Source organism: Nicotiana tabacum, chromosome 11, assembly GCF_000715075.1.
Source record: "Nicotiana tabacum cultivar K326 chromosome 11, ASM71507v2, whole genome shotgun sequence".
Taxonomy (NCBI): domain Eukaryota; kingdom Viridiplantae; phylum Streptophyta; class Magnoliopsida; order Solanales; family Solanaceae; genus Nicotiana; species Nicotiana tabacum.
Window position 1 is genome coordinate 8,637,639 of NC_134090.1, and position 12,582 is coordinate 8,650,220.

Consider the following 12,582-nt stretch of genomic DNA (forward strand, 5'->3'; position numbering starts at 1 on the left):
TTTTCTCTATCAGTGTATAAATTTTTTACACTCTTAAATATTTTCCTTATCAATGTATAGCATTAATCAAACTAACAGTGTAAAAGTTAAACAATGTTAGTTTTCAGACTCTGCTTAATTCTTTCAAAACCACTATTGTGATTGAGATTCAAGAATTCATTTTAGCATGCTTATTACTTAAAAATTGCCCCAAATAATTATGTACCTTAATCAAACACTGTAAAATTCATTAATTGCATCAACTTGATAATATCCTGCAGTATTATGCATCACAACATTGACTTAATATGCTCAAATATCTTTTTTCTTTTTGAGGAATAGAAAGAGTCAGTATGTAATACATAGTAGCTAGTAAAAAAAAGCATCCCGGCGCACTCAGCTCCCGTTATGTACGGGGTCCGGGAAGGGCCAAATCACATGATCTATTATACGCAGCCTTACCCTGCATTTTTTGCAAGAGGTTGTTTCCACGGCTAGAACCTGTGACCAGGAACTTTACCAGCTACGCCAAGACTCACTTCGCATAGTAACTAATGCAATCACTAAATAATAACAAGCAAAAACAATATTTCCAAGAACTTCATTTGAAGAGTCTCACTTTGCTAGATTCAGCTGTTCCAAATTCCTTATTATTTGGAACATTATGTTTACACTTAATATTTTCATAAGGCTCAAATACATATAGGAAAATCTGAACCCCACTTGAAAAATTCAAGAACCAAAATGAAATGTTCTTACATTGTTTGTCTTAGATCTTGAATCCTGCTAGTTGTTGGCAAAGAACACTTTCCATTAGTAGAGAAAGACCTCTTCATATTAATAGGAACTTTTTGTAGTGAACGCCCAAAGGAAGAACTCTTCATTACTTTATACAAACTTGAATTTTTGCTTCCTCTCTTTGACATAATATCTAAATTCCCTTTATTCCTTTCTGCAAGTTGATCATTCGAACTCGAACACCCTTCAATTTTTTCAAGATTCATCTCGAGATGAATCATTTTAGCAGCAGAAGAATCCATTGAGACAGATCTTCGTGCTGGCTGAATATCATCATTCACTTTAACTCTATGCTCAGACAAGTCGCTAAAAACACGAACCCCTTTCTTCCTTTCATCAACAACACGTAGAATTTTCATCGATACGTCCATCGTTCTTCCCTCCTCATTATCAAGATTTTCATGATTTCCTTCTTCACTCGATTCAAGATTCTCGAGTTGATCACTTTGCCTTAAATTCTCAACTTGATCGACTTCATTCGGACCAGAGTCACCACCAATATTCATGATCGATACAACTTCCACAACATTACTCATTTGAGGTACATTATCCATATCAGAAACTATAGGAGCGCGACATAACGGGCAATTCTTGTGTGATCTTAGCCAAGTATCAATACAAGGAATATGAAAAGCATGGCTACATTTTGGCAACAATCTAAGACTCTCATCTTCCTCAAATTCAGTCAAACAAACAGAGCAATCACTTCCTTCAATCAAAGATTCATCTTTTTTGTACTTAAACACTGTAATTGAATCAATTATTTCTTGTGATAGTCCAATTGTACGTATATACCAAATTGGATGATCAACCATTGGTCCAAGATTCTCATCAATAAAATCCTCTCTATTTTCATTCAATTGTTGAAGATTATTTCTCCTTGTCCTAGAATTTGACCTATACCTCTTAAGTGCAAACATATAACAAATAAACACAAAAACAGCCCCAAGAACACAAAGCATTAAAATAAAATAAAAAGGCATGTGATATTTATCATTTGTTACATAAGGTGGAGGAGGAGGGGGAAAATAAGGACCATCACTAGGAACAAATCCATCACATTCATCAGGACAATCATCTGGTGGACAACTCAAACACATAGTATTTTTTTCTGAAAAAAATGGAGGATTTTTTAATGGATTTGGTTTTAATATAGCAACTACTAACATCTTTCTATCAAAAAAAGCCATTAAAAAAAACAGAAACTAAGAAATAGATGAACACAAAAAAAGTACCTTGAAAATAACAAGAAACCAAGAAGATGATGACCCTTTTTCTAGGATTATACAATACCTTGGAATTTTCAACAAACTATGAAAAATTGTATCATTCTTGGATATTATTTAGGGGAAAATAAGAAAATTGTAGTAACTCTTTTCTTGGAATTTTTTCCACTCGCCTAAATCTCAGTGGACATGAGATATAGGATTACTACATGAATTTTACTAAGATTTTCAGTTGGTTTTTTGGTAAGGATGAAAGAAGAAAGAGGAAGTTTACTAGAAATTTCGTTCGTTTTGGCAGATTTGTGAGAAGTCAATGGACTATTCACTATTATGTGCTATACGCGTTAATAAAAATTGTGGGGCCTTACATCATACAAAAATTCAAAGAAGACTATTAGAATTGGACTAAAGTGGAAAAAACAACAAAATTGATTAGTTTTGTTTGTGTATATCCTTATACACTCGAACGTAAGTATCACTTCAATGAACAAACTAATATCCAAATGAAGCTTGTGAATAGTAACATACGCAAGATTTTAAGTAAGCAATGTCAATATATTACATATAATGGGATATTATTATCACTTTTACAAGCTAATAAATACTAATAATATATGGTAACTTTATTCTATATTTGATTATGTTAGTCAAATACAAATATATATATATATATATATATATATATATATATATATATATATATATATATATATATATATATATATATACAAAAAATATACAAATTTTATACATTTTTCGGTTATTATTTTTATAGCGGTTATATATACAATGTCATTTTTCCTTATATAATTCGATGTACCTGTAAGTTTGATTATGTATATAAAAGACTCGGTCTTTTAATTTGTGTTAAATCTAAATAGTTACGTGTATCAAATAAAATTTTGGACTATGGTAGGTAGGTAAACAACTTTTTTTCCCTTTTAATTTTAGGCATGGATAATAACTAGGCTGAACTTGAAGCGTTCAAAGCTTTCAACCTCCCGATCAGAGGCGAATCTTGAATTTCTAAATATGAGTACATCACTGGAAAAGCGAGAAAAAAGAAATACTAAGTGGGAATTGATCCATATTTCTTTAGATAAATAACTCAACATTCAACTAAGTACATTATTAAATCTTTTTAGAGTATATGTGGGCAAACATATAATATTAAATCAATTTTACGAAATACATATATAAAATATCTAGCTTGACGAAAAGACTATGGGTTCACATAAACCGTAAAAACGACCTAAATCCGTCCCTTCATCCCATTTAAGAATGCATTTATGCTTTCTCAATTTTAGAGATGAAAATAAAGGGGCAAATGGTTGCATAAAATGCTGCTACTAATGCAAGAGCTGCTCAAGATTTGTGGTACGAGGCCAAACTACTTTGCTCCATATTATCTGTCTCTTAAAATGAATAATACTTAGAGTTCAAACTGTGAAAATAGCCTCTTGCATAAATGTAGGGTGACGTTGCGTACATAGACCTTTGTGGTCCGGCTCTTCCCCAAGCCCTGAGCATAACGAGAGCTTAATACACCGGACTGCCCTTTTTAGAGAAAATAACTCCAATAAAAAACGTCATGTTACTTTAAAACTTGGCCTTGGACCATCAAAAATAGTAGACGCGCAAGTCAATTAAGTGCAGAACAAGTGGTTGATTTGGTGAAATGGCTTGTATAAAGTCACCCTCATCACTTAATATAGATCATAAAGCAAGCTTTTGTTCAAGTGAATATTTTTATGTTGCTTTATTACCTGGACTTTGAGGGGTGGACAGTGAACAAGTAGGTCCACTATTCAATTTTTGGAAGCACCCATTAAGCTTCACCATACAAAGAAAATTAAGGAAAATGGCCTTAACTTGTAGCGTCTTATAGCCAATTAAAACATGATAAGTCAAATACTGAGTATTTTAAAAGCATATAATCATGGATCACTACAACTTGAAGTGGAAACGGATTCTATCGGACATCTCAAAATATTTATTTGGCTCAACTTAAAAGAACTTATTGCATGGGCTAAAAATTATCTTAGTTATGTTTAGACCGCATCAGTATTAACAGAGCTTTCAAGGGCTGCCACGTGTCATCAGTATGATTTCAACAAAAGACAAATTCAAGGTCGAAGTGATCTGACAAGAGATGAAGGGCTCGGTCTAGGAGTCAACAGAAATCAAGGTCGAAGACGAGCACTCTCCTTAACGGAGTAATAACGACTAATTTTAGGATAAGGCTTTAAAAAGAATATTCCAGTGAATATTCTCTAGATCTGTACCGTTAGAGTTTTGTGGCACATGTCCCTTTATAAATAGAAAGAGACATAGTTATAGGGGACATTGAATACTCATTTGTAAAAGAACACTTTGGCTTTCTCTAGAGATTTTTGCTTTACTACATACATACAAAAGACACTTTTTTTCTTGAGATCCATGTCTAGTCTTTCTCCCTACGATCCAAGGAGAATCTGAATAGTCAAAGGCTCATTAATCATTTATCATTGTCAGAAGGAACATTACATGATTCCATCCCCTTTTTTGGTCATATCTATTACATCTATTTACATAAATACCATCATACGTCATTTATTGCCATTTAATGCTAGTTATATCATATTTACGCCATAAGCATTGTTCATTATCGTATATTCATCACTATTACCATAGATCTTGTAACATTTTGTCACGACACTAGTTAACTAATTTAGTGGATATTATTATTGGCTAAGATTAATCTTACCTTATTAAGAAAATTTAATTGTTTAAATCAAGATCTAAATTTTGGTCAAACAATTTGGCGTCGTCCGTGGGGATTTATTAGCTAATCTTTTAGTTTTCATTATATCTACAACTCAGTTGACTTGCTAACCTAACGAGCCACAAAGTTTTTCTCCTATCTAAACGTACAGAAATTTCCATGGCAGGTAACTAGGAAAACGGAACTAGGGCGACAAGTGACGTCCCTAGTAACCTCATGAACGCTATCAACGAGATCTATGAAACACTAAGTGAGGATGTGATGCCCACTGCCTCCCCCAGGCGTGAAACTCCCCCTCATTGCAGCATAACGAACCAAATGGGAAAGGAGCTTCCATGTCTACAGGAGAAGGGACGCCACATGCACTGGAAAAGCTCCTCGAAGCATGGCTAATTGATACCCTAGTAAGCGTTCTCAACAAATAAGCTTCATGCATGACCATATAAACTACGAGAGGTGTCACGACCCAAAACCATGTGATCGGCATCCGGCATACTACCCAACTCGAGTGGACCAAACCGTACAAGAATACCCATCTATATGCCTAATAGATGCATGCGTAAGTCTTTTAGAAAACACAATTATTTTAAATAAATTAAGACCATACATGAAACAAAATCTTTAAATCCACCATTTTCTATAATTAAAAATACATAAAGTTGGCAATATTTCTTTCATGCATGCAATATGAATAACTCTCAATTACAATCAAAAGTAATGACAATTGTCTATGGAATCTCTATGACACAAGAATAGAATAAATACTTGGGACAAACCCCAACCAGAAGAAAGTAAGATCAACATGACAGCTACAACGAAATAGAAATAGTACCTCACTATATACCTTTTAGAGAGAGTCACCCTAGCTTCATCCACCCATCATATGCGACATCTCTTCCTGAAACACATGTAAAGAAAGTGGGACCCTGGAGAGGGGACCTTGAGGGCTGAGTACACAACCATGGTACTCAATAAGTGCTATAGACTCTCTCTAACTCGCATTCTTAGGAAAAGGCTTTACAAAAGATATGAAATCAACACTTTATATAAAGCGATAAATGACGAGCGCAAAATACAATACGAAATTGATGCTCGCTAATCAAAAATAGTATAGTATAATATTGTCTCCACAAAGTTTGGATTTAAATAATGTTCGAGTAATTCCTGATTTAATTGCTATTCGGGAGGATCAACACTTGAGTTAAATGATTGTGAACTAAGTTTAACTACTAAATAACACAATTAACAATTGACAGCAAGGAATTGGAGATTCGCAAAGCGGTTTCTTATCAATGTGAGGGATAAGAGTTTGACAGGATAGGTGCAAGATAGCTATTTGGGATTTAACTCTAGTTTAATTCACTCTAATATTCTAATGATTCTCACAAATTCACTCGATGATTAGTTCAAACGTGTAGTCAAGATTCCTCTCTCGATTAAATCTTAACTCTACGAGGTGAACTAATATAAGCACTGTGAAGTATGCAAGCATGCGTTAATGGATTGGTCCTTAGGAAAACGTCTCTCGAATATTCTCCTAACTTGATTCAATCAACAATTCAACAAGCTCTTTCAATTACTTAAGAGAATCAATGAATTAAATCAAACAAAATAATGCAAAGATAATTACCAAGATATTCCTCTTTCGATTAAATAAACTAATGAATAAAGTTCAAGAATTCAAAAGTCCATAAACGAATTCAAGCACGAGCTAGAGTTAAAAATCACAAATATTTATCAAAACACCATATCCGTCAAACCCTAAGGGAAAGTACTCCATAATCATAGAGGAAGACATCACAAATATAATTAAAGAATCAGAAAATATCAATCTAACATTACAATCCAAACTCTCACATTAAATTGATGGAAAGATGATGAAATCATGTGTCTTGTAGCCTCTAATTGTGATGACCCATTTGGGTCATCACATGATTTACGAGTTAATTCTGTATTCCGAGGCCTTAAAAACCTCCTTTTTCCTCACCTAAATTTGCATGTGCGGTCCGGGCGTACATCCGAAATGTTTTTATGTGAAAATATGATGAAAATATTAATTTAGCCTTTAAAATTTAATTTAAGTTGACTTCGCTCAACATTTTAGGTAAACGGACCCGAACTTGTGATTTGATGGTCCCGGAGGATCCGTAAGAAAATATGGGACTTGGGCGTATGCCCGGAATTGAATTCCGACGTCCCAAGCCCAAGAAATGAATTTTTGAAGAAAATTGTTCAACTGAAATTTTAAGAGTTTTTGGAAATTTGAATGTTTTTGAAATTGATGGTATCGGGCACATATCTTGGTTCTGGAGCCCGATACAGGTCTTATATGGCATTTATATTGAGCCTATAAAATTTGGTAAGAAACGGAGGTCATATGACGTGAATCGGACCCTCGGTTGTGAAATTTGAAACTTAAGTGTTCTTGAAAATTTTCTTTGATTTTGATACTAAATTCATTGTTAAAGCTGTTAATTTGGCGATTTGATTGTATGAATAAGTCCATATGATGTTTTTGAGTTAGTATGCATGTTTGGTTTGGAGCCACGAGGGCTCGGGTGAGTTTCGGAAGGTTTTTAAACTTAGAAAAAGTTGCAGGTTTTCAGTTTCTGGTGTTCTGAAGTTTTGTTCTTCGCGTTCGCGGAAGGACTCTCATGAACGCGAAGGGTAAGTCAGACTGAAGGAATTTTCCTTCTACACGAACGCGAGAAACAGGTCGCGAATGCGAAGCTTTGGGAGTGTTACCCTTCGCGAACGCCGAACTGCTAAAGCGAACGCGAAGGCCTTTGGGCTGGGGCTGGGGGAAAGGGGATTTTGTTCTACGCGAACGCAGCCACTAGCCCGCGAACGCGAAGGCTTGAGGAGTCAAAGCTCCATGAACGCGAGCTGCTAAACGTGAAGGCTAATGGTCCTGACCCTTCACTAACGCGACAGGCCCTTCGCGAACGCAAAGATGGCCTGTCCAGTGAATTAAAAACAGTAGCAAATCAGGATTTAGTTCAAAACTAGAGAGCATTGAGGCGATTTTCAAAGAACAAATTCTTCCTCAAAGCATTGGTATATGATTCTAAACCTTTTTCTTTCGATTTCTCATTGCATTTCATCAATTTTCATCCAAAAATCTAGGGTTTTATGGTAGAAATTAGGAATTTGGGTAGAGTTAGGGCTTTTTGATTAATTGGAATTTAGACCTCATTTTGGGGTCGAATTTCAAAAATAATTGCATATTCGGGCTCGTGGGTGAATGGGTAATCGGGTTTTGGTTCGAACCTCGGGTTTTGACCATGTGGGCCCGTGGGCGATTTTTGTCTTTTTGGGAAAAACTTTAGAAAACCTATTTTCATGCATTAGAATTAATTCATTAAGCATTTATTGATATAGTTAAGTAACTTGTGGCTAGATACGAGCGAATTAGTGGTGGAATCAAGAGGTAAAGCGGTAGTTGAGGCTTGAATTGTGTTTGTGACATCGAGGTAAGTGTTTGGTCTAACCTTAGCTTGGGGGATTAGGAGTCGTGTCTTATTTTCTATGTGTTAATTGTGGAGTACGACGTATAGGCATGGTGACGACTATCTATACGTTGGTGTCAAGCATGCCTGTGAGTCTTGTATTGTAATTGTTGTGACTCCGTTGTGGTTTATTCATGCTTCATATGAGGATTATCATTATTGTTTCCTTGTCGGGATGTTGTTGTGATATTATTGTTCCCTTGCCGGAATGCTGTTGTTATATTAATGTTCCTTTGCTGGGATGTTGTTGTTATATTAGTGTTCCCTTGCTGGGATGTTGTTATTATATTAGTATTCCTTTGCCGGGATGTTTGTTGTTATATTACTGCTCCCTTGTCGGGATTCTTTTATGATTGTTGTTGATAAATGAAAGGGAGCGGGTTGTACGCCTGTAACGGTACTATATGAAATGGGAGCGGGTTGCACACCTCCAACGGTACTATATGAAATGGAAGCGGGTTGCACGCCTGCAACGGTACTATATGAAATGGGAGCGGATTGCATGCCTGCAACGGTATTATATGAAATGGGAGCGAGTTGCACACCTGTAATGGTATTACATGTTTACTTGTTTCTTATTTCCATATCTTTTGCTGGTAATTGATTTATGGTGTTCCTTACATTTCTCTATTGGTATTCTGTTATTATCTGTTACTCCCCGTAGCATGTTTCCCCGCCCAACTTTAGCTGTAATTATCTGCATTTATTTTTGATGTATATGATTTAACTGCACAGGTTTATTTTGATAGTCTGGTCCTAGCCTCGTCACTACTTTGCCGAGGTTAGGCTAGGCACTTACCAGCACATGGGGTCGGTTGTGCTGATACTACACTCTGCATTATGTGCAGATACTGATACCGGAGCGTTTGGACCGCAATGAGGGTGTTGTCTTCAGTCCACACAGGTGACCCGAGGTAGTCCTGCAGACGTCCGCGGGCCTTGGCGTCTCCTTCTATCATTTCTCTTTCTGTTTTTACTTATTCAGAGACAGATTTGTGTATTTCCATTCAGACCTTATTTGTAGTATTCTTAGATAGACTTGTGACACCAAATTCTGGGTAGTATTTCAGATTATGTAATAAATGTTCGGTTAACGATTAAGTTTTCGTCTTCTGCATTTCTGGATTATTTTGTTTATTCCTCTGCTTAAATCACTTATTACTTTGAATTATTGAATATGTTTAATAAAAAGGGTAATGAATTTATAATACTCGGGTTGTCTAGCTTTCGAGTAGGCGCCATCATGACTCCCGAGGGTGGAAAATCCGGGTCGTGACACTAATGCTCTGCCAAAGATTCCAAGGTCAAAAGTTATCTAAAAATCATGTTTTTGATGTATTTATATCATGTAGGAACGGGCCCGGATGAAACTATCCTTTCCAAGCCGAAGTAGGAAAAATACTCTGAGAAAATCACACAAGCGCGCCGCGCCATGCGCCGCCCTATGCGGGGCATTAATGGAGAAGTTCAGAGACCTATTTTTTCCACTCTACAGGCATTTTGCACTAGCGCCCCGCTATGCATGGCGTGGGGCGGCAGTGCAATTTTCTTAGAGTAATTTTGTTTTCTCACTTTTGGTATCCAGACTTTTTTTTGACTCCCGAACGTGATCCCGATTTAATTCCTTGCGCTTTTACTCAAACTTCAAAGCTCCATATTGTTTTCATTAGTTCCAAATTATCTTTTTTACTCGAAATTACTTCATGCAGGGCATAACACACATAATAAGCGCACTACACTAATATTTAAGCTCAAACACAAATAAAATACAGTAATTAGAGTGCAAACTATGACTAAAACACGTGATTCTAGCCTACCATCAATACCCCACACTTAAATCATTGATCGTCCTATAGCAATCAAACTGCACTTCACATATCGACAGCCTTCTTATCAGACAACTTCCCTAACACAGCATGCCAAGAATATTTAAAGCAGACTAAACACCATATGACATCTTAATCTCAAGACTCGACTCAAAAGCACCACAAATTTTTCACAACCTGCTCACTTACCTTACCTTCGCATATCATGTGCCCTCACAGAAACAATAGAGACTAGTTTCACGCATAATAAATTTCAAGAACAATTAGGAACTCAAGATAGAAAGAATTCACTCACTCTCAGAATTATGATTCATATGCAACGAAGACGTACCATAGGCTTGCCCGTAATACACTACTCTACTAATTGAGCTCATTCAGTCGAGGATCAAGTTGGACTTAATTTGGTTGTAGTGTAGATTGTGGAACGGGTAGGATAGATTTGGATATAGTAACTATTCCTCCCTGAGCACTTTAATAGATGTACATTAACAATTTACAACCCACACTTGTGTTGAACCAAACCCCAACCCCAACCATTATACATAATAGCATCAAGCTCCCAATATCTTTAAGCACAGAAAAGCAAGATTTACCACTAGCAAGGAATAATTTTTTTTATAATATATACAAACACTAATTTTTTTCCTTTTTCTGGATTCCAATTTTCTCTTCTTCTTTTTATTTTTCAATTCCCTACAAGTGGCTCTCATAATTTTTTTTCAAACAAGGCACCTTTCTCCTTTTCTATAGTTCTACTCAATAACCCAATCATACCTCTACTTAGTTTTTAACGAGCTCATAACAAATTCAAGTGTTCAAGAGAGGTAGAAGGTTCAAACAAATGGTCAATTCAAATAAAATGAATCAGGCTTGTAGTATGGTTGCCAAAGAAATAGGAATACAGGCTCGACGAGGCTAACTAAGATACACATTAATGTGGGTAAAAGCATATATCTAGTTCAATAAAGAAATGTCTATATCACTTCCTAGACTGAACAAGATTTCTATTTTGCTTTGCAAACACACGGAGAAAGTTCTAGACATCCACCGACATGTACAGAATATCACAAAATCTCATACACATATTGGCACATAACTCACTTAGGACCGGATCTATCCCGACTCTCTAGTCAAAGCAGTTAAGCAAAGTTACAATCAAACAATTTAAGGTACTTATTTAAGTTACAATCAAACAATTTAAGGTACTTATTTAAGTGTCAAGAACTGATCCTAGGCGTCACAAACAAGACACTCACTGCTCTCAAGGCACAACAAAGTCAAGGAAATTCATCTCCATTTAATATCATAGCACAAGACTTCACTACTCCTACTAAAGGAAAAACTAACTACCGATTGTTCAACAAAAACACTTGGAAAAGAACCGCGACACAAAAAAACCAAGAGGGAATTATTTCACTACCTAAGAAAACAAAACACAACTAAGCGGCTAAAGGTTTTTTTTTCTTCGTCTTAAATCTCCCAAGAAGACAGCCGAGGAAATCCATTATCGGGAAAAGTAAAAAAATAACATTTCAATCAAAATAAATAATACTATTACAAATACACATATACATATATACATTCCCCACCCAACATTTTAAATTGTGGAATGTCCTCATGACATACAAATAAAAAGCAAGAGGTAAAGGAAACTTCCATGATTCATCTAGTCGGGGTCTGAATCGAAATCGGGATCTTCTTTGCACGCCCGACCCAGTTCACACATCCATGCTGATAGCTTTCTTTCCACCTTCATTGGGTATACCCCACACTTATCAGCTTTACTCTTTCTAAGTTGCTCTTTTAGGGTCCCTCCCTTTCTCATTCCATTTTGAAGATCAGCCTTTCATTCCCCACTCTGAGCATGAGTTGTCTTTCCTGAATATCCAGAATTGATTAGACCATAGACAAGAAGGGTCTTCCTAAAATCAAAAGGACCTCCCTATTCTCCTCTATGTTCATCACAATGATATCCACAGGGAACACAAATTTGTCTACACGAACTAGCACATCTTCCACTATTCATTTAGGTATGATTGTGGTCTGATCCGCCAGTTGCAAGGACACAGGTATTGACCTGATTTCTCTAATCTCTCCCTCTAATTTTCTGAAAATGGTCAAAGGCATAAGAGTAATAGAAGCACCAGAATCATACAAAGATTTTTGAAATTTAGTACTTCCTAAAGAGCAAGGTATAATAAAACTCTCTGGATCTCCACACTTTTGAGGGAGCTTATTTTGCAAAATGGCACTACAATGCTCTGTTAGCTTGACAACCGATGTCTCTTCCACTTTCCGCTTCTTGGACAATATCTGCTTCATGAATTTGGCATAAGTTGGCATCTGCGAAAGCACCTTTGTGAAAGGTATATTCACACGCACCTACTTGAGCACTTCTAAAAAGGTCTCGAATTGTTTGTCTAACTTCTCTCTTCTTTGCTTCTGGGGAAAGGTAGTGCATGCATGTATTTGCTCTCTTC

The 12,582-nt window shown here is 36.1% G+C and overlaps 1 protein-coding gene across 1 annotated transcript; it reads right to left on the minus strand.

The window, feature by feature from the left end:
* Positions 1–547: 547 nt before the first annotated feature.
* LOC107812361 (uncharacterized) lies at positions 548–2,309 on the minus strand. The gene has a single exon (XM_016637422.2). The coding sequence runs from the start codon at positions 1,965–1,967 to the stop codon at positions 735–737; it is 1,233 nt and encodes a 410-aa protein (XP_016492908.1). The 5' UTR covers positions 1,968–2,309; the 3' UTR covers positions 548–734.
* Between the last annotated feature and the right edge of the window lie 10,273 nt (positions 2,310–12,582).